At 40.6% G+C, this 23,828-nt stretch overlaps 1 protein-coding gene across 1 annotated transcript in view; it reads right to left on the reverse strand.

Annotated features, from left to right (window-relative positions):
- Window positions 1-560: 560 nt before the first annotated feature.
- Window positions 561-23,828, reverse strand: part of NCEH1 (neutral cholesterol ester hydrolase 1) — a 59,145-nt gene continuing 35,877 nt past the window's right edge. The window contains exons 2-5 of the mRNA XM_058730510.1: window positions 17,633-17,861; window positions 15,679-15,748; window positions 3,732-3,903; window positions 561-1,856 (exon numbers count right to left, since the gene is read on the reverse strand). Coding sequence (XP_058586493.1) covers window positions 1,239-1,856; window positions 3,732-3,903; window positions 15,679-15,748; window positions 17,633-17,861 — 1,089 coding nt within the window. The 3' untranslated portion in view covers window positions 561-1,238. The remainder of the gene's footprint in view (window positions 1,857-3,731; window positions 3,904-15,678; window positions 15,749-17,632; window positions 17,862-23,828) is intronic.

Consider the following 23,828-nt stretch of genomic DNA (forward strand, 5'->3'; position numbering starts at 1 on the left):
GACATCAAAATATTTAAGCCTAATGTACAGTAGTATTAATAGCTACTTTACCTCTTTCCATAAAATTACATGTGGATATAATTCTAAGGTAGTTTCTTAAAAAATATCATTATTTTTAGTATTCATCATAGATGTTATTCTGAAAAATCTTAAGTCGAGCTGTATATATTAACATTAAATAACTTAAAAAAATAAACAATACATTTCATATATATATATGGTTATATATATATACCAAATATATATACCAAAAGAGCCCCATTTTAAAGCCATGTAAGTGAAAAAGTTGAGTTTTCAAGAATAAACTAGACCCTCTAAAGATATTTTTTCATAATTTCAATATTAAATGTATCTTCTTTTCTGACTATGCCAAAAATATACACACTGCTCTTGGTAATTTATGTCAGAAGTATTCATTATGAAAATAAATAAGTTAGTTCATTTGTCTGTTTTCACTTGTTTCTGTAATGACAAACTTATCCTAAATCTAAATGAATTTGCTCCCAAAAGATCTCCCCTATGGAGACAGCATAACCAAAAAACTTTACAATGTACAGATATCCACTACATGCAATCGTATATTTTCTAATAATAGTGGTAGAAAGTAACCTTCAAGTATCGTCATAATCCAACTGGACTTACAGAGAGCTATCCCATAAAATTAACACTGTAAAGGAAGAAAGTTATTTGAGAAATTTGTCCTTGCTAGAACACCTTTGTTGAAATTCCCATAGGAAACAAAACCATCTATCCATAAAGCACAGAGGGCGCTTGGTATCTAGCACTGACCTTAATGTGCACACAAGTAACACTGCTCTGAATATAAAGTAAACTCTACAAGCTAAAGAAGAGCCCACATATGCCACCCACAGCTGGAAGAATTTCTTCTGGAAAGAATTCCTTGACGAAGACAGAACGCAAAGCTATTTCAGCTCCTAGTCCTGCTTTCTGTAGCCGTGAGTATCGGTGGTAGTTTGGCTAAAAACAAAACAAAACAAAACAAAACAAAACACAAAAAACAAACAAGAACAGAAAGACTGGTCCACTTGGAGAACCAGATTTAGACATTTTGTACTTACGTTAGTCAAACACATTTTTCAAAAATTAAATTAACATAAAGTCTGCAGGGAATGGAGATTCCATAACTCACAAGTAACAAGGGGGAAAGTAATCAACTAAAAAGTGCATCTCTTTCCAAAGCAGGTGCAGGAGGTCAAGATTCTGGAAATTTTCCTCTTTTACAGGTTTTGATCCAGCCACTTGATGTAACTATTCCTAGTCCGGATTCCCACTGAGAAGTTGGTGGGCCAGCTGGTGAAAATCATGCATCCATGGAAGCCATCCTCAAAGTGATCCAGGGTCACCTCCACACCTGCGCTCTCCAGACGCTTTGCATACATGATCCCATCGTCTCTTAGGACATCATGCTCACACGTCAGAATGTAGGTCTTCGGGAGGTGCCGTAGGACTTCCTGGTCTGCAATGAGCGGGGCCGAGCGAGCATCCAACAGCTGAGGGATCTCCCTCAGAATCCTGGCGTTGCCGGTGGTCTGCACCACAGGCTTGTAGTCCTTTGTGATGGATGCAGGCAAGAGGGACGTCCAGTTTAGACGGGCCCTGAGGGCAACTGCCTCTTCCACGTCCATCGAAGTGTGGTTGTTAACAATCATCGCCTGGACAAAGTCATAGTTGCCTTTGAAGTAGTCCACCCAGTACTTCACCATGACGTAGCGGGGCAGGATTGGGGTGTTCACATTTTGCTGGTAAGAGGGCGTGTTGAAATCTAAAGCTTGAAGAACTGGATAAATTAAAGCTTGCACTTTGAGCTTGCTTTTGAGGTTGGCATCTTGAGTAAACTGGAGAAGAGGAAGCAGACACATTATTTCCTGCTACATGGCTCTTTGTATGGAAACCACACCTTTTAAAGTAGCTGAATGCATTACCTGGAATCAGTCAAAAGGTTCTAACTAGGAAATTTCTACCAGACATGGTATTAAGTAATACGGTTTATGAAATAAAAACTTCCCCACCACCCACCACCAGCACCACTCCCCACACATGCATCAAGCTGCTGGATGTTTACTAAGAAAGTTATGATGTTTGCAACCCATGTTTTTAGTGAACACTGCAAATGCATGTGATCTCTTAGGTCTTTAACCCCCCGTGAACACTTCACTTGTATCTATCCTTCGGCACTAGCACACCTTGCTGGGTACTATGGATGGATAACATGAGAACTTTTCTTAGTTCAGTATTCTGTGCAAAGTGAAAAAAGGCAATGGCTTTCTAGGGAGAAACAAACTAGTCTAACTCTTCCAGAGGAGAAGGGTAGGAAAAGCTAAATGAACAGATGATGGGACTCCAAAGTGTTATAGCAGGACCTCAGGATATCTCCTCTGATGAGCATTTAGTCTTCATGCTGCATAAGTGAGAATTTAAATAGTGCTGGCAACATGCCCTCCATTCTCCTTAATGAGCATGTGCCCCAGAGTTGAGGTTAAATGGGAATGTGAACGCATCCTCTACCTCATCAGATCTCCATCTCCCCATGCCTTCACAAAATGTGAACACACTGCCTCATTTTCCAGTCCTAGGGTCCAAAATGGTACACATTTGCATGTAACATCTAAAAGGCAGCTAACTAGGTCACTGGGTTTTATAGGCAACTAAACAACCTTCAAGGTCACTTTAGCTGTACAATTTTGTTTCACGTCAGAGTTTAGAACCCCATCCCCCAGGGAAGATATAACTGCTCTGTAAAAGCAAAAGGAAATGATCAGTTAATAGTACTATTAATATGTGCCAGGAATTGCATATACATCATTTCACTAAGTCCCGGCAATAGTCCTGCAATCAGATGGCATTATCCTCATTTTCCTAAGAGTCAGAGATATTCAGGGGCTTGCCTGAAGCCCTGTAGCTTCCAAAGCAGGGAGACTGGATTCCATTCCACTGCTAATTTTAAAGCCCAGGATCCTCTCCCCACTGCATCAGGACTTTCTTCTTACCACATCAGAACACATGTATAGCAAACCCATCAGTGCTCAACGAAGTTCTCTATGTACTGCAATTTGAGAATACCAAAAGAAATCTGGAGATGAGAAGACAGAGATGCTCTTCTAAACTTGTTTAATCCATCAGAGGAAGAAAATATACTTATCTTTGAATTTACACAGCCGCCCAAAATTTTGGGTGCTATTAGAGCCAGATAGTTTTAACCAGAGAATTTAACCAGGTAAGCTCAGGTTAACTGGTATTATAACACTCGAAGTGGCTGACCCATTTTAATTTTTTTTCTTTTAGATTTTAAAAAATGTTGGGAAACACTTTTTAGCTTTTCAGTTTGACTCAAAGTTCTAAGGAAACAATCTTAGCAACTGGAATTTAAGCAAAAATATTCTGCAAGTCCAATATGGAAAAGAAGCTGGAGATACTTGATTTCCATGCATATTGCTGAGGAGCAAGAGAGCCCTAGAAACTGTTAGCCCATCTTTCATATTAATTGTAATCAGGGACTTTCCAAGGACTCAGAGGTGACATCTCTTTCGATTACCCCTCTTGCTACTTCAGAAAGATCCGAGAATTCTCCCAGCGCAGTCATCTGAATAACTTGGCCCCATACTGACCAGCCTACCTGCTAAGACTTTGCCATACATAGCGAAGAATATGTTTGTAGGTCTGCAGGTTAGCGAGAATCCTCTTACTACCAGCATGTCAGGGCAATCTGTTACCTGTTGGCCCAGAGCAGCGGCCAAATTCCCACCAGCACTGTCACCAGAAATGCCAATTCTGCCCGGGTCAACCGAATACTTGTGTAAGACTTCTGGCTGCAGAAAATACTTCGTGGCACGTACAACATCATGAATTTGTGCAGGAAAATAAACCTTTGGAACTAGCCTGTATCTGTGAAGACAAAAGTTGTATTCATTTAAGGACTTCACCAAGTCTTTATAGGCCCTTTAAAGTTTATGGGGAAGCTGGTTCTTTTGACACAGAAGTAAACAGGTAAGGATTGAAATAAATATAAAATTGAACCATTCATCTTCTTTTTTTAAAAAAAAGTTTATTTTGAGAGAGAGAGAGAGGGTTGGGGGGGGAGCATGAGTGGGGGAGGGGCAGAGAGAGAGAGGGAGAGAGAATCCCAAGCAGGCTCTTAACTGACAGCTCATGAACCGTGAGATCATGACCTGAGCCAAAATCAACAGTTGGATGCTTGACCAACTGAGCCACCCAAGCGCCCCTGAGCCATTCATTTTCTTGCAAATCAAATACTTAGTTTAAAAATGTAATGATTCGGGGGTATCTGGATGGCTCAGTCGGTTAAGCATCCAACTTTGGCTCAAGTCATGATCTCACAATTCATAAGTTTGAGCTCTGCATCAGGCTCTGTGCTGACAGCTCAGGGCCTGGAGCCTGCTTTGGATTCTGTGTCTCCCTCTCTCTCTGCCCCTCCTCTGCTCACACTCTGTCTATCCCTCTCTCAAAAACAAACATTAAAGAAAAAGGGATTAAAAATGTAATGATTTTGTATTAGCAATAATCTTTCCCCCCTTTTTTATCATCAGCCATGAAACACAACTTCAAAGTTAAAGGTGGATGTTGATTATTAAGATATGGGTAGAACCGTAACAGATTTGGGAATTTTATTTCTGGAAATCAGTGTTCAATTCACAACACTTATGGATTAGAAGGTGACTTGGCAACATCAACCACTTCATTGGTCTCCTGTTTAATGACTCCATATGGGATCCTTCATGATTTACTTGAGAAACACAGCAAAATTGTGTCAGATACCCCATCCATGATAACATCTTACAAATCCATAGTTGCTGGTAGTCTCTGCTTGGAGTGCCCTCTCAGCCTCCTCCTTCTTTCCCTATTAATTCTCACTCAGCCTTTAAGCCTTACTCATGGGTTTAGACTCCTCCAGGTAGATTTCCTTGACTATAACTCCACTTGCTTCTGGGGCTGAGCTGGATGCCTTTCCTTGATCCTTCTATGTGCTGGAGTATATTACTGTTCTTACTGCCTCATCTTAAAATGATTTATGTGTTTCCTCTGAAGAGTATGTTCTCTGAAATCAGGACTATGTTTTATTCATCGCTGTGTTCCCAGTATCTATCAATGTGCTAGGCACATAATCATCCATCCAGTAAACCCTTTTATTAACATACCTTCCTTTTGCAGACAAAAGAAACTGGGGCACCAAAAAGTTACTTTATTTGTAAAATAAGTCAAACACAGATAAAAACAAGGTGGAATAGAAACTAAGTACTTAATTAAAATCTAGTAATATTAAGAATTCAGGTCTCGGGGTGCTTGGGTGGCTCAGGCAGTTAAGCATCCTACTCTTGACCTTGGCTCAGGTCATGATCTCACAGTTCATGGGTTCAAGCCCCATGTCGGACTCTGCACTGATGGTGTTGTGCCTGGTTGGAATTCTCTCTCCCTCTCTCTGCCCCTCCTCTGATCGTGCTCTGTCTCTTCAAAGAAATAAACAAACAAACAAAAAAAACCTCAGGTCTTTTCATTTTCATTTTATAATTAACATACCTATTTTTAGAAACTTATTTTCTCCCATCTAAAATCCAGCTAATTATCTTGCCATTCAATGCAAATGCAATCAAATGAACAAACATTTGTGAAATACTCTGAGAAGTAGTGAATATTGATTACTGCATTTTAAAAGTCCTAAATGTGACATTCCTTCAGTGGTTACCTTATAACAGATAAAATAATTTTTCTAATTTTTTTTATTTTCCTATCTGCGGTGATCATTTAATCATCCAAAATGTTTTTTGTCCCATTGAATTTCATTATGCCCTAAAGTGGCTGCTATGCTATATAGTACTACTATCCTACTGATCAATGAGTGAAAGGAGTAGGATTATACAATTGTGTCCACTAGATGGCGCCATCTTATATGATTCCATTTACCCCCAGTTTTAGGACTTGATCTCAATTTGAACTTCAGTTTACCAAGCTGAATTCTTAATTCTTTCAATGAAATAAACACACATGTCCTTCATGAGTCAAGTTGTGAGAATAAGGGCTATTTTGTCTCAGCAAGATTCCATATATCATAATAAACTGTTTTCCTGGTAGCCCAATATGACAGAGCATATTCTACCAGTACACATACATGAATTGAATCTTCAGATGTTATTTCCCAAAAGGTCTAGTGACTTTGAATCAAGAGAAATTGGTGGGACACCTGAGTGGCTCAGCTGGTTAAGCCTCTGACTCTTGATTTCAGCTCAGGTCATGATCTCACAGTTCTCGAGTGCACACCTGCTTGAGATTCCCCCTCTTTCTCTTTGGCTCCCCTACTCACACTCTGTCTCTCTCAAAATAAATAAACTTTAAAAAAAAAAAAAAGAAATTTCTAATTAAGAAAAAAAGATACCCTGCTACTGCCACAATCTTATCAGTTGATTAATAACTGGCTCAGATAGCAGAGTAAACATACTTAAAAAAAAAACCAACAGATTATAATACAAGCGTCTTCCTGGTGCCCTTAAAGATCTGCCTCCTAAACCCTTCTCTTTGTTCAAGCTGAAAACTTTCTCTAATTTTATTCAATAAAAAGGGACACTATTTTCATAGATTTGAAAATATAGTGAAACTATACATTTCTGAGGTCACCCAGTTCAAGATAAGCCTTGAAAGTACCTTGAATTTGACCTGAGAAGTATAAAAGTTCTGTAATATTTTTATAGCCACAGAACACTCAAGAGTCAGAAGAAAATTTATGAGTGCTATAGCCAAAGAAAGCAAGTATAAATGTATTTGTCTGCAGCTTTTGTTTAAAGATAGGTCTCTGCAAAGTACTGAAAGGATTCTGACTTTTTTTAATTTCACAATTATAGATCTTGAGTTAAAGCATCTGATGAATTTATGGCAGGTATAGTCACAATTTGCCCAGCTCACTGCAGGGATAGATGACTCTGCAGTGCTGGCTTCTGCCTATCTGTTAACTGCACATGCCTCCTGCTATAGAAATACAAAATTTGCTTGTAAACTCAGGAATGAAGCTTAATCAGTTTAACAAATGTGTACACTCTATAAAAATTATCTTATTTCTGCTAGGTGAGGCACCCGCCAAATATGCTACAGATGTGTTTCACTCAAATTGCAGGGCAAACCCGTGGGTTTAAGAATGAGAACATGACGTGAGCGCCTGGGCGGCTCAGTCTGTTAAGTGTCCAACTTCAGCTCAGGTCATGATCTCATGCTTCGTGGGTTCGAGCCCCGTGTTGGGCTCTGTGCTGACAGCTCAGAGCCTGGAGCCTGCTTCAGATTCTGTGTCTCCCTCTCTCTCTGCCCCTCCTCTGCTTACGCCCTGTCTCTCTCTCTCAATAAATAAATATTTAAAAAATAAAAAAAAAGAAAGAAAAGGATGAGAACATGAGGCTCCAGGAGGATGCATAACTTGTCTACAACAGCTAAGTGGCAAAGCTGAGTGGTGAATTCACCACTGACTTCAAAACCCACATGTAACCCCTGCCTTAAAAAATATGGGGCGCCTGGGTGGCGCAGTCGGTTAAGCGTCCGACTTCAGCCAGGTCACGATCTCGCGGTCCGTGAGTTCGAGCCCCGCGTCAGGCTCTGGGCTGATGGCTCGGAGCCTGGAGCCTGTTTCCGACTCTGTGTCTCCCTCTCTCTCTGCCCCTCCCCCGTTCATGCTCTGTCTCTCTCTCTGTCCCAAAAATAAATAAAAAACGTTGAAAAAAAAAAAAAAAAAAAATATTCTTATTCTTGAAAATCCACAGCCTTTTAAATGTGTGTCTGTGTGTTTTCTCATGACCTCATCAAAGCAGTAAATTCTCAGAACTATAGACTTCTGACATCCCAGGACACCCCTTATGATTTCAATGGTTTTGCAAAAATATTCTCAAACAAACCACCTAGCACAGTGCCTGGCATGTGGTGCATCTTTATGAATATACTTTTCTTTCTTCCAAACAAAACTTTAAAGATTTATTTTACACTTTTACATATAAAATATGTCATATGGCACCACCTGTGGCGAGGAAAGTGATAAGCCATATGGCTTTAAAAAAAACATAAAAAAAAGAAATTGCTCCTAACCTACCTACTCTGGGGGCACATCGTCAAGGCCTCTACTTCCTGTATACTATGCGTAGTTCAGGGTTTCTCAACTCAGCATGCATCCTAGGATAATCCTGGGAATTTTACAAAAACATTGAGGCCTGAGGCCATCTATGAAACATTCCAAAGTATTTGGTCTGGGGTGGAGCCTAGCATGTCTATATTTGAAGGAAAATCCTCCCCCCACCGCCCACCCCCAATAATTCTAACGCACAGCCAAACTTGAGAAATATCAGAGTCCAGCCCATACAGTCACTGTTCTCCGAACACATCTGCCTGTTACCTTCCCCAGTGCTTTGGTCTCTATTCTCTCTGCCCTTCCCCCAGCAACTCATCTAATGTTCCGATCCTGTAAATTTAATCTCAAATGCCACTTCTTTCATGAAACCCTCTCCGAGTCCAGCCAAAAGTCACTCTCCTTCCTTGGAGCTCTCAAAGTCGAACAATAGGTCATAGCACAGACACCTCTATTTCCTCTAGAAGTAGATGGAAAGTCATAATTATGTACTAAAGACTCTGACGTACACATACCTAAGATAAGCAGTGTCATGCCTCTGGTCTGTTACTTTATTACCTACTTTATTCACGGTACCAGGGAAATGGAGAGATGCTCAGAAAGACTTACAAGGTCTTTCTTAAGTCCAAAGCAGACATGCACACAAGCCCAGAGTGGGGGGAGTTGATCCAAACCCACTGAAGTTGAAGTCCTGAATGACACTAGCATTCTATGAGCATTGTGATACACGTTGTCCCTCAAAATAACCTAACCTGGCAACAGTGTGTACAAACTTGAGCTGCAGACAAGGACACTGAGGTTGCTTCATGCAGTGCTACTTAGGTGAAAGATACAGGAGATATACTGGAATGAAATTATACTCCTTTAGATTCAGTAGGATTAAAATAAAATCTCCTTCCTTTTTTTCTGTTTTGGCTTCCCCACTCTCCCTCTTACCATTTCCTGAGAAGAGTTCAATAGATTCACCTTGAGAACATAAAAAGGTTAATTATGTTCCTCAGTCTTAAAGAATCCCTGTCTTCAGCAGGGGTTATCTGAAACAAATCAATTACATCCCTACTATGCTCTCTATTTGAGAGCGACAACTCCAGAGGAAGAATCTCTTTATTCCTCTACCAGGCAGATGCTTTTTTTCTATTAAAGAAACACAAAAATAAATAAATAAAATAAGATAAAAAAAAATAATAAAATAAACATATAATAAAATTGCACAAAAGTGGAAGCATAAAGGTTAAGGTTAAGGAAAGTTCTTCCTTTCTGTTCCTACACTCAAAATCTGCCCCTGCAATAGTTTTGACTGCCAGCCATTCAGCAAGGGAGAGCTGAGATCAGTGAAGGCTTGGCTAATTGGACAAGAATGACATTCAAAAGAATTGACAAGAGGTCAGGATGCTTTGCCAAAACCCTAGGAGTGCTGAGCCTAGAACTGTGATCCTGCACTCTTTCTCTGTCTCTCTCAAAAACAAACATTAAAAAAAGTTTTTTTTAATGAAGCGATTCTTTGATGCACAGTTCACAATTTAAGACTTTCTGAGACTTATCTATATACACAGCAGGGATCTCCCCAGGCTCTTGGTGTCTATCTAAACTGCCTCCTCCCATTCAGACCAAACCTTGCCTATACCCACAAGGGCAACAAAGGCACCAGAGCACTCCCAGGTGGTCATGAAAGCCCAAGGAGGCTTAGTGCCTCCTCCCCCTGGCCTCCTTTCGCGATTTCAGAAGCTAAACGTAGCTTCCTATAGCTCAGGTGTGGGTGGAAGCTAACTTCACAGCCTCACTGTGGTTTGCAGTCAGGTGCTCTGCAGCTGCATCACAGGCTTTTTGTAAAAGCTCCGATTACCCCCTGCTCCCCAGAAATTCTCAAAGACCTAAACCACAAGAGTGAAACCAGTGGATTTTTCAGGTTACTAGAAAACACAGCCAAGAAGACATTAGTCGAATATGTCTAAACAGGAGAGATTCATTAGCTAAGGATAAGGAAGAAAAGAAAACAAGCTACTTCTTAAAAGAAGCACATTATCTTTCTCTAGCATTAAGTTATTTGTGATGTTGGCCTTTACATTGGCTAAAGTTGGCCTGGACTGAGTGAAAGGGAAATTTTCAAATCTTTCCTTCTTCAGAGGAGAACCCTCAGGAATCTGATCTGCCCACCATCCGGTGCTGCCCAGATTGGAGTGATGCATGAGGATTTCTCTCCTCAGGACTCAGAGGAAGAGCAGGAAAAGGAACAGAGAGCAAGTCACAGCTAGGTCCCCGTCACTCTGTGTTCTTCTGAGCATCTTATTTGTACAACTATTTACTGAGATGTGTGGTGTACTGAGCTTCCCAAAAGCACTCTGATTTTGCACTCATCTAATTTTATGGATAAAAAGAGAAACACAAAGATCTCCTTCCTTATAACCCTGTTTGCCACAGACTAAGATAAGTACTCCAGCTTCTTTTCTGTCTACATTAGCAACATTCTTTACAGCTCTGTGAAGTTTCAAATGCTGTGTGGACAATGCCACCTGACATTTGGTGGAATGGGACTATGTCTCCACCTACATAAAATAGGGAGTTTGAGTGTAGAAAAGATTTAATTAAAAGCAGAACACAACTTAAAAAGTTTTCCATACCCAAAAAAAGCAACGAAGATGCCTTGTAGAAGTAATGAATTAAGTAGATTAAATAGAATTTAATCACATCCAACATGCCTCCTTTGCTATTATCTGACATTTTATCTTTAAAAAAAAAGATGGGGGCACCTGGGTGGCTCTGTGGGGTAAGCATCCAACTCTTGGTTTCGGCTCAGGTCATGATCACACGGTTCGTGGGTTCGAACCCCACATTGCACTCTGTGCTGACAGCAAGGAGCCTGCTTGGGATTCTGTCTCCCCCTCTCTTTCTGCCCCTCTCTTGCTCGCTCTCTCCTTCACTCTCCAAAATAAACAAATAAACATTAAAAAAAAAAAAAAGAAATTAGGGGCACCTGGGTAGCTCAGTAGGTTGAACACCTGACTTCGGCTTAGGTCATGATCTCGTGGTTTGTGAGTTGGAGCCCCACATCGGGCTTGCTGCTGTCAGTGCAGAGCCCGCTTTGGATCCTCTGTTCTCCTCTCACTACCCTTCCCCTGCTTGAGCACTCTCTCAAAAAAATAAACACTTTAAAAGAAAAAGAAAGAAATTAAATCTTCCTTATGTCTTATGGTTCCAGTACTGTGTCTTATTATATAAACTACAGGTAAAAAGATACAGTGTTCTGGCTAAAATGCACTATGAAATAGGTTTATGAAAATAGGTTTAGAAACATAAAATAGGACCTTCCTAGATTATATAAATGAGCATGAATTCATGTATCTTACTTGCGTAGTATAAGATGAACTTTATTTGTTTAACAAATATTTGTGGGCAACTGATATATAAGAACAGCATCGTATTGTAGAAGCAACTGAACAGAAGCATGGTCTATTTTTATACCTTAAGGCTGTTATCTACCTTAGTTGCTGGGTCTGTTCCCAGAACTGTGAGCCAGCAACATGAACTGAGGTGTTCCAGCTCCTGGTACTCGCTGCATGGGAGTGATTCCATTACCAGGGCTGCCCTCAACCACTGCCTACCAGCTTCCTCAGGCTATAACCTTCCCCGGAGCCACACCCCATGGGAAGCTAAGCCATGCTGCCACCCAAACCTATGGCCCTCAAGGATAAGGAGCAGTGGTCTCCAGACAGCCTCCCCACTAGAAGGTAGAATTCCAGGAGAACCAGGGGTCCATCATCCTCCTAAGACTCTCAAATCATCCACTCCTCTTTCTTATTTTCCTTATTCATGGCCAGGAATCTCCCCATCTGCCTTCTCTTATGTTTTGTTCCCTTCGTGCTCTTTGCTTTCTCCCCTTCCTCCCAAGCCTTCTCATTACACCACTCTGGACTCTCATGACCAACTCACTTTGTCTAACTAGATTCTGCTCATTCTTAGGAGCTCAATGCAAACATCACTTTCTTTAAGACATGAATTCTCTGACCCTTCAAACTAGGTAAGATCTTACCTATTTGGTGAGGTACCAGGATTTTTGCATTATTACTTTCACCACAATTGCTATAATTATTATTCACATTCTTATTAATACTATTAATAATAAACCCTTTAAACTAGGTAAGATATTACCTATTTGATGCCTTCTATTTCATATCACTTATCATAATTTAACCTTACTTGTGTTTTGTTTTTTCATCTAGATTGTAACCCCCAGGAAGCAGGATTATGATTGCTTTACACTGTTATGTCAGCAGAGTGTAACACAGTTACTGGCACATAACAGAAATTCAATAAACATTTGTGGAATAGAAGAAAGAGGAAAGAAGTGAGCAGTGAGAAGAAATATGTTCCCAAGTTAGATAGCTGAATATACTTTCCAAGAGAAACAGCATGATCATGGACCACGTGGTATTGGCTATCCTTCAACTAGAGCATAGGTTATGTGACTTTTTGTGGGCTGGCTGGCCTAGATTCTAACCACCTTAGCTCTTGATTTCTGCAAAGGAGTGCTGTGAGTTCCAAACACACAGTTTATAAATAAATTTGTAAGTTGGGTCTTTCCATTCCATGGCTAGAGCACTGATCCTCCAGACTTGTCTAGTGCATTAGAGTATCTGAAGCCCTCTTACCTCCACTGTCCAAACTGATACTCATGACAATTCTCTGGAGTCACTGACCTAACTCAACATGTGTTTTACTTAGCCTACATGTTCTAAGTCTTGCACTAGGTGATGGGAACCAAAGGAAAGAAGACATGATTTCTCTTCCCAGTAACTCACATTCTAGATGTACAGGAAGGATTCTTAACTCCAGTTTGCACATTTCATTAAATGATCTGCCTGAGGTCATGCAGTCATGAGTAACAGTACTTGCCTACTGCTGTGACGCCTCCCAGTAATAAACTTGTGGATAGTACACTACATAGATGAGGCACAATGGAAAGGTAAGATGAGAGCAGTCCTTCTAGATTTAAAAGAAATCTTAAAAACATCCTATCTATGTTTTATGATAAGCCTGGAATTAAAAGAACACCTGTTTTACTTGAGACAGATGGTGACGGGTAGAGAAGGGCATGTAGGAAGAATTTAGGCACGTTGCCAATTGCTTATATTGAAGCCCTGGATGGTAAGGCCTGTGTGGAGAATCCTCACGGTGCCAAGTTAAGTAAGCCCAGTTTCCCTCCTTTTCTCAGGCTTTTGAGGATTTGAGGAGCTGGAGCTACACAGGAAACCACTGAAAAGTCCATGAGGCTGGTTCCTCAGTTCTGAGCTGTAGGGTCTAGCTCTATAATGGGGCTCAGCTACTTAAACAGCTCCTGCTTTTCTCTGGCCAGCTGCCCAGGCTAGATGATGCAATCCTTTACTTGAAGGTTCCTACATTATAAAACTGCACTGAGGGCCCTTGAGTGACCTGGGTGGTGTGTGGAGAGGCCAGGGAAGGCTGGGAGCTGTGCAGAGCTGTCTCGGAGGGCAAATCTGCTAAGGAGGAGCAGTAACACTGCTCCGTGTGACTAAGTCTTCTGTTCCAGGATCACAGCTGCCCAAGTGACTTGGGACACCAGCCCTTCCCAGACCCTGCAGAAGAACAGATTCTCTTAGGTCTCAGATCTGGAGCAAGGGCACAGAGGGGATGAGCTATGGTGGAGAGAGGCAGAGGGAAGAAGAGAGCTGGATGAGCTCTGGGCGTGGAAAGTGGTTAATGTTATAATCTTGTCGCTCAGCATTATCAGCTTTCTTCAATACTGGCTTGATATTGGATTAAAAATGTATAGGGGCCTCAACACCTGGGTTTAATGCCTCACTTTATTTATGTAACTTGCTAGCTATGTAACCTTATGAAGGTTACTTAACTTCTGGGCTCTCAATTTCCTCATCTATGAGAAAAATAACAAAATACTTACCTTGGATGATTTATATGAGAATTAAGAAAGACTCCTTATTCATTCCTTCCGTAAATATTTATTGAATACTCACTATCTGCCAGGGATGTCTCCAGGCACTAATGATTAACGATGAACAAAACAGGGGCTCCTGGATGGCTCAGTCAGTTAAGCGTCGGACTTCAGCTCAGGTTATGATCTTGCAGTCTGTCAGTTTGAGCCCCTCATGGGGCTCTGTGCTGACAACTCAGAGCCTGGAGTCTGCTTTGGATTCTGTGTTTCCCTTTCTCTCTCTGCCCCTCCCCCACTCATGGTCTGTCTGTCTGTCTCTCTCTCTCTCAAAAATAAACATTAAAAAAAATTAAAACAAACAATGAACAAGACAGGCAAAAATCCCTAAAATCCCTCTCTTCATGGAACTTACTTAGTCTATTTCAACCTAGCACACTACACACATGATAAGTATTTATTATGTATTAAATATTTATTATGGTCTGTCAGAGGTTGATGACAGTTCTGGAGGAAAAGTGGGCTGCAATTTTAAATAGTATCAAGAAAAGCCTTGCTGAAAGGATGATATGTGAACAAAGGTCTGAAGGAGGAGAGACAATGTATGTAAATGCACTGGCACATGCCTGCCACAGGACAGGTACCAGGATTTCTGTATTATTACTATCACCACAATTGCTATAATTATTAGTCATACTGTTATTAGTACTATTAATAATAATGACAATAACGGCATTGACTGAGATTTGCTGAACACATTACATTTACAAGGTCTGAGATACAGAACGGAACTCCAGCAGAATGACTTTTCCAACTCCTAATTGGTTTTTAAATTTTATTTAAAAAAAATTTTTTTAACGTTTATTCGTTTTTGAGAGAGAGAGACAGAGCACGAGCAAGGGAGGGACAGAGAGAGAGGGAGACACAGAATCCGAGGCAGGCTCCAGGCTCTGAGCTGTCAGCACAGAGCCTGAGGTGGGGCTTGAACCCACGAACCGCAAGATCATGACCTGAGCTGAAGCCGGATGCTTAACTGACTGAGCCACCCAGGCACCCCTGGTTTTAAATTTTAAAAGGTAGTAAACAAAATTATTTCCTGCAGATAACTGATCGTATATTTTCCTCAATTTCCATTAATTCTTTTCAGAACTTTTCCAGAAGTTTTCAAAACTAAAATAAAAAGATAATTCAAGGTGTTATAAAACTAGTTCAAGAAATTCTACGTTATATCAGAAAATCATTTTGTGTAACCTTGGGCAAATCCCTTCATCTTTCTGGATCTGTATTTTGCACTTTATTTTACTGATTACAAACTACAGTAACTAGATGGTTATCTAAGATCCCTTCTTTTTTTTTTTTTTTTTTTTTTTTAATTTTTTTTTTTTTCAACTTTTTTTTAATTTATTTTTGGGACAGAGAGAGACAGAGCATGAACGGGGGAGGGGCAGAGAGAGAAGGAGACACAGAATCGGAAACAGGCTCCAGGCTCTGAGCCATCAGCCCAGAGCCTGACGCGGGGCTCGAACTCACAGACCACGAGATCGTGACCTGGCTGAAGTCGGACGCTTAACCGACTGCGCCACCCAGGCGCCCCTAAGATCCCTTCTTAAAAATTATTTTTTTATGACTAGTATTAATTACTTACTCAATGGAGACAATGACAGCATTCAATTCTTCAGCCATTGCTGTGCACAGTTCATCATAATACCTGATTTCTAAAAGAGACAAAGGAACAATCATTATTAAACAAGTTACTTAACACTGTCCATTCTTAAATTCTGCTAATCGTGGATTCTCTTAGACTTGCACTTAAGTTATTAATAATAAAAACCATAAAAAGCAAATATCAAAATATGTATCATTAATAGGGTTACATATACAAATGCAAAAATTAAATCTGGTTTCTGATAAAATGCAATTAGTATAAAATAACAGGACATCCATATTAGGTTACCTTTGAATGCGTTTTTAACTAAGTAGCCATTGATTTCATAATAGGCTATGTGAAATGCACCAAATTCTGATTTTGTAGCTCTTCAAATATACGTGTTTTCAAAAAACACTGCAGATGAACAGTTACCTCCTTAGAACTACATAATTTTTCTGTTTTAATATCTTTATTTGCTGCAATTCAATTGAATTCTTCCAATTTGAAGAACAGGATATTTTGTTTAAACCAACAAATAAAAAATAGAATTTTAGGAAGTCTTAGCATTCTTAGAAACAGGATCCAAAGGTGTGCAGTGACAAACAATTTTAATACATAAAAGTTGAATCCCTTAGCTCTTCTTTCAATAAACTAAGAGATGAATTTGCCTACAGAGAGCCAAATATTACTTTAATTATACATTTTCCAAGGCAGTCTTAGAACCAGAAGTTTAGTAACTACATAACCACCTGCAGAGAGCCCACAGCCCGAGCTCTTCCTCTGGCAGGAGTGATCAGTCAAAATAATGGGGAAAAGGCCATGTGAACTCATAATCCATGCCATTTCCAGCACTTACACTTCCTGGTCTCCAAGGAATGTTTCACTGGGCAAGTGTCCAATACTATATAGATTGCAGTCATTTCTGTTACTCCCTTTTGTATTCTCATCCCCTAGCACACATTAGGGTAACCAAAAGTGTAAGATTGTACATAACTATTTGAGTTTTTCTACTGGAAGTCCTGTACCCCCAGAGAACCCCTCAGTCCTGGGCAAACCTACTTAGTAAACATCTGTTGAAAACTTGAACAAATCCGTGAAATCAAAGAATAAATAATGAATATGAAATGGGACTACAAGAAAAAGTTATACTTCTTTGGCCTTTGCCACATGAAACAAATGTTATATAAAAACACAAACTGGAACAAGTTGTCATTGCCTTAAACCTAGGGGATGCCAAAAGCTTTGGGCTAACGATGCGGTAGTGGCTCCATAATGACAGGCAGAGATAAGGCCCTTACTTCCTCCTTGGTATTCTTTCCACCAGGCTGCTCCACTTGGCTGCCTGCCATTTTGAATGTGTTCTGCTCATGAAAGTTATCCGACACCAACAAGAATATTCTTGAATTTTGCAGCATTGTTTCCTTCTAATGGTGGTACACCCTTTACAGTTTCATCTTTGGTTTCATAAGCAGATGGAACGTGGATGAGTTAATGTAGGTATTCGGAAACACTGGTCCTATTTCATAGAAAAATGTCTTCAAACACAAGTTGGCAAAAGAGCTGCAGATAATTTCCTCCTATTCCAGCCCAGCGAAACTTCAACTTGTTTTGGTGGAGAAAGCTATTGTCAGCCCTTCACATGAGTTAGCCTATGATTTCGGTCACAGGAAATATTTTCAAAACAGTGGGCCTGAATTAACAAGCAGTAAACAGGTGGGCAAAACCTTTATGTATGTAGGGTAATCATAGAATCAATCATCAAAAACCAGGACCCCTTTGAGTGCAAAAAGGGGACACTACTGACAATCCTGCTGGGATAATAGAGGTAGCTGAGACTGTCCAGGGGAACCAAGTCAAATGGCCCTTACCCAATAAGGAAGTCAAACTCAATCACACATCCCTCCCAGGGCCAACCACAATCCCAAACAACCTGACAGTGACCAGGACATACTTGCACTGGCTAAAGCCCAGCCTCCTCCATGGATGTAAACAACGCTGCGTTTCAAAGGCTCTTCTGGCTTTGGGGAGCCCTCAAACACTCTGACCTCCACACCGTCAAAGTCAGTATCGGTCACCTTCACCTGAGGAGACGACCAGGCGCTTTTCTTGCCAAAAGAAACGATGATAAAATTCAGTGCGAGCAGATGATGGCTCAGGCCCAGGTAGTGGATCAGGTTGCTCTGCAGGGAGAGGGAGGGAACACAGAGGGAGGGTATGAGTCAACTCCACCACCACCAGAGCCACACTCACCCACTCTTGGTGTTTGAATTCCTACAAGCAGCTGACAGTACTCTTGAGGACCCACTGCTCACTTTTAATACAATAACAAATTATATTTACTTTTTGCTTTTAGAGCCTGCAAAGTATTTTCATACATGAGATCTGATTTTTCGGATTAGCTCTGAGAGGGAAATTGGACAGGTATCATCAGTCCCATTTTACCAAGACGGCTTAGAAATTAAACATGACCGTTTGGCTGGATAAGTGGTAGTTCTAGGACTGAAAACTAAGACTTGTGCATTTTAGGATTTAGTCCTTTTCCTCCTCCTCTCCATCAGCAATCACAGGTCCAATAACACACTAGGAATTGAGGAAGAATACTTTATCTAAATGCAAATAAAAGAGAGAGAAATTTTATATTTACTATAAGTATCTTTAAAGTGTTTTGTAGCTTATATACTTAAATGTGTCAGTTGTTTTGAGAGTAGAAGAAAGAAATGAGTGTGGGAGAGGCAAACAGCCAGTTAACTCTGGCTCCAGCACTGAGAAGCAGAACGCCTCAGACGTTACCAGGAGCTTTTCAGAAATGTGCAAAGAACATACAGTCTGCCATCACTTGTCCTTTGAACCTGAGGGCATTGAGCTTTGCATTAAGTGTCTGCAGGAAGTTACTTGGTTGGAGAAAGAGCAAAGAGAGAAGAGACCCAAGTCATCCACCCAGCAAAGACCCTACAGAGTGTATTCCCCTCTTTGCACTTTAAAAAAAATGTTTATTTATGTTGAGAGAGACCAAAAGCATGAGCAGGGGAGGGGCAAAGAGAGAAGGAGAGAGAGAGAATCCCAAGCAGGCTCCACACTCAGCCTGAACCCGGTGTGGGGCTCAATCCCATGACTGTGGGATCATGACCTGAGCCAAAATCAAGAGTCAGACACTCAACTGACTGAGCCACCCAGGCACCCCTCAACCTTTCCACTTCTTACACAAGGTCTTCCTATTGAGTAGACTTATCAAACTAACCTCTCAGTAAGACTTAATGGCCACGGTTCAAAGCCAGATAACTGGAAGCCATGTGGCAGTGAGTGACTAGTCCAACTAGTGTCCAACAAGTGTCAAAAAGAGGCAGGAAACTTTCCTGACACTGGTGCATGAATTTAGATACTATATCTCCTCGAGACTCTCCAACCTAGGAAAGAAGGACAGCTAGAGAGTAATAGTGCCCTTCTGGAAAATATGAAACAGAACACTGATGATTAGTGAAACATTTCATGTCATCATAAGATCAAGAAACAATGTTACTAGAAGAAATCAGGACTATTTAAAGTCTGTGATGCACCATAATACAGCTTCCCAGAATAGGCATGCAGCACACTGGTGTGCCTCGAAGAGGGTACACACGTGCTAGAATACTGATCCCCTCAGCCCCTGAGGAGCTAAGCTCCAGAGAGCCCTTTAACCCAATGTCCCATATAAAGTATTATTATTATATACATATGCCTGGCCATGTAGTGAGCTGGAAAATGCTGCATTATAACACCATGAACCAATGTTTATGAAAAACAAGAACAAGAGGCCATTAATCTAACCACGAAGAGCTATTTCAGTAATTTCATTAATATTTGTTTGCTGGCAATATAGGCAGCAGAGCAAATAAATATTAATAAAATAATTCAACTTCTATATGTATCAGTTGCCCAATTTACTGAAAAAGTTAAAACAACTGATAGTGTTTTTTTAAAGCTTATTTATTTTCAGAGAGAGAGAGAAAGAGAAAGAGGGAGAGAGAACACATGTGCGAGTGGAGGAGGTACACAGAGAGAGAAAGAATCCCAAGCAGGCCCTGTGCTGTCAGAGTAGAGCTCTATGCAGGAGTCATTTGCAGGAGTCAAATGATCCCACAAACTGAGATCATGACCTTAGCTGAAATCAAGAGTTGGATGCTTAACCGACTGAGCCACCCAGGCACCCCACAACTGATAGTGTTCTTGCTATGAAATAAATGTATGTGATAGGAAATAAATTCACATGCACAGGGGGGGCCCAGTTGGTTAAGCATCCAACTTCAGCTCAGGTCGTGATCTCACAGTTCTTGAGTTTGAGCCCCGCATCAGGCTCTGTGCTGACAGTTCAGAGCATGGAGCCTGCTTCAGATTCTGTGTCTGCTTCTCTCTGTCCCTCCCCCATTCACTCACGCTCTTTCTCTCTCTGTCAAAAATAAGTAAACATGAAAAATATTTTAATTTAAATTAAAAAAACTCACATGCACAGAATTCTAATTCTAACCAAATCCAATTTGGCAAATTGGATAAAGGTAATCATCATTTGAGTTTTGTGGTAAAATGTCAGTCTTACTGAGGGTATACTGACTTCTGCCAGGACGTAACCAAGAATCACTGCATTCACTAAGATTCTAGAGTTCACACTTGTCAATATCGTTATCAATTAATAGAGAACACACAGGATCCATCCCATTTCTTGCAGGACAAGTAGCATGATAGCATGGACTAAGGAAATATGAACAAACCAATGGCAGGCTTGCATCTGTTACTTTCTGGACTATTTTTTTTAAGTCGAGTGAAGACTATTCAATACTTTAAACAAATCATATATGAGTTTCTTCAATTATAGGAAAGCTGCAAAAGAGGTGAATTGTCTCTCCAAGACAGATTAGAGAAGATGGCTCATTTTATAGAGAACCCACCTCGGGTTTCTTCATGCACTGCATGCTCTGAATGCACGCAATCTTGACTCAATTTGCCCATGCCTTTCCAAAAATAGCTCTACCATGTCAGATCACTTGCACGAACAGAATTTCTCAACAACTATCTGCATTGTTCACCATACTGTCAGGGTGGCTCAGGGGCAGGAGGGTTGATTCAAGAAGGGGTAGTTTATATGGAGAAAAACAGATGAGCAGATAGGAATAAGAAAGGGTCAGAGAGGTGCTAAAATAAAATAAAATAAGTAAATAAAATTTTATTTCTTGCATCCTTGCGTTTGTGAAGTGAGATTCAGATCCATCTCCAAAAACATTGCAAATTAACAAAGTTTTCTGAAACCTTTTTAGAAGTAGCTGGAAAATTTCAGTAGCACAAAGAAGCAGGCCAAGTGTTAAGAGCCCCACAGGTTAAGAATTGACCAATTCTTGGCAAGTTCTTGAAGTACTTTAGGGCAGTGCTATAGATCTTAAAACTTGCCCCCATAACCATTCTAGGATTTAGGAGAGAAATTCTACCTGAGGAGATAGAAGGGGTGAAGGGTCATTACTCATTACACCTCAGTGGAACCAGATACAACAAAATAGGGGGGCCACTGGCTCCCTACCCAGGTATGATGGCCAAAGATCAAAGGACAAGCAAGAATCAAAGGTACCTGGTGGCTCAGTAGTTAAGTATCTGACTTTGGGCCAGGTCATGATCTCAGGGTTTGTGAGTTCAGTCCCATGTCGGGTGACCTCAAGCCCCGGCTTCAGTGAGCCCTGCTTCTCTCTCACTTTCTCTCTGCCCCTCCTGGGATTCTCTCTCTCTCTGCCCCAAGCTCATTTGCTCTTGCTCTCTCGCTCGCTCGCTCTAGCTCTCTCTCTCTCAAAAAACAAATAAAAGAACAACAAAGAATCAAAGGAAGCCAAGCAGAAACTGTACTCCGTTTCTCAATATACAAGTTAGTTATTATGTTTGTGAATGGGGTTGTTCTCTGTTAATTCATTCAACATGTAAATTATGAGATATATTCCAAGGGCAGGGAAGCTTAAGGTGGAGAGACAACCTTTCTGGAGCTTGGGGAAGTAGAAGAGAACCAAGATTTGTAAATGAATAGCTGATGTTAGCTAAGCAATACAAGCACTAAGAGAGATCCAGATAAAGAATTACTTCTGGGGGCGCCTGGGTGGCGCAGTCGGTTGAGCGTCCGACTTCAGCCAGGTCACGATCTCGCGGTCCGTGAGTTCGAGCCCTGATGGCTCGGAGCCTGGAGCCTGTTTCCGATTCTGTGTCTCCCTCTCTCTCTGCCCCTCCCCCGTTCATGCTCTGTCTCTCTCTGTCCCAAAAATAAATAAAAAACGTTGAAAAAAAAAATTAAAAAAAAAAAAAAAAAAAAAAAGAATTACTTCTGTTTGCTCTTCCTGGGATGAAATCCAGTAAGGTTTCTAGCCTAAATGGTGGCTTAATGGAAGAGGAAGCATGGGTAGCAAAGAAAAGGGTCAGAAACCAAGATGTGAAAGTATTGGGCAAGTGCTCTAATTCAGACACATATGGGAAGGTCAGGTAAACAAGGGAAGCGAAGGCGGGGGAGCATGGAAATAAAAGGCTAAATCTAAGAGGCATGGATAGCAGGCACCAAGGTCAACAGCACAGACTCCAGACCTAGAGTGCCTGAGTGAAAAGCCCAGTTCCTCCACTTACCAGCGGTGGGATCTTGGGCATCCCAATACTAAACCTCTCTGTGTCTTGATTTCTCATCTAAAGACAGAAATATAATACTAACTACTTCAAAAGATTGTTGTGAAGCTTAAAACAGGCAAAAACACCTAGAGTAGCACCTGGCACATACTAAGCCTTATATGGGTTAACTGTTATTATTATACCCCTGATTCAGCAGGTCATTGCATGAAGAAACGTGAGCCCAAGGACTGTCCAGTATCTCTAGGGAAGCTGGGACTATCATTTTTCCTATTATGTACATTTGTTACGAGGACCACACTGATGACCAAGTTCTGAAATTATTATGGGGTAAACAGATGTAAAATAATTGTCTCTAAAAAGTTCATTTGTATGCTCACGTCAAAGGGGGAAAGGGGAAACTGGGGAAAAGCTATAGTACACTGACACTACCAATGCATCAGTAACTTAGCCTGGGTTTCAATTTCAACATGAACCAACCACATTAAATACTTAAAACATCTATTGTAACTCACTACCTGCCTCATCTCCCATATTCAAAGGTTTAAATTCTGTCAGTGGTTCTCCCAACTTTACCAGTGATGGCCATTTTATCCTGCAAACACCTTTTAAATTCTCCTAGGCAGATTCTGTTCAATTTCGTACTACAGGAGAAAAAAAAAATTCATGGAATATCTGCATGAAAATTTGTGGTCATGTTTTTTTTTTTTTTAAACATGCTAAAGTTTGCGTGTATTTTTAAATGCAGATTTTTTATTGACATGCAAATTATATGCCTCACATTTAAGCCCTCTGTAGGGATCACATGCGACTCAATAATGCAGAACTTTTGTTCTACAGGAAAACATAAGGTCTGTGGCAAGAAACTACCGAAGGTCATATAAGTATACTTCAAGTATTAATTAGGCACTTACTGTATTAAAGACTCTGCTACATCCTCTAAGAATGCAAAGGTCGGTAAAAGATGGACTGAGTTCAGAATTTAAATCTTGACTGATTCCCTCCCTTTCCCCAAATTTCCATCTCTCCTTAAAAGTTTCATAGTTCTCTGAACTTTCTCTAAGACTTTAACTTTTAAGAAAAATCCTCTGATTTTAAAGCATTGATTCAATTTTTTTTTTTAATTTGCATACAAAACAAATCATGCCTGCAGGCCAGATTAGGACTAAGGACTACCAGACGCAAATTCCGATACGGAGGTAACCTGGTCCTACGGAAGGTACAGCTGGAAAGATGGGAGCTGGAAAGGGTAAATTAATGCCCTTAAGTACAGGCCCTAGTTGTCAATGGTGAAACAGCAAAGATTTTTGGACATTTTTTTTTTTTTTTTTTTTTAAAGATTTTAAAGTAATCTCCACACCCAACATGGGGCTCAAACTCACAACTCCTCAATCAGGAGTCATATGCTCCCCTGACTGAGCCAGCCAGGCACCTCGGACATGTTTTTTTGTAATGAGACTCTACTTTGGGAAGAATTTTAGCTGTGGTATAGATAATAGATTGGTGAGAAAAGAGATTGGAGACAGAGGTAA

The sequence above is a fragment of the Neofelis nebulosa genome, chromosome 5, assembly GCF_028018385.1.
Source record: "Neofelis nebulosa isolate mNeoNeb1 chromosome 5, mNeoNeb1.pri, whole genome shotgun sequence".
Classification (NCBI taxonomy): domain Eukaryota; kingdom Metazoa; phylum Chordata; class Mammalia; order Carnivora; family Felidae; genus Neofelis; species Neofelis nebulosa.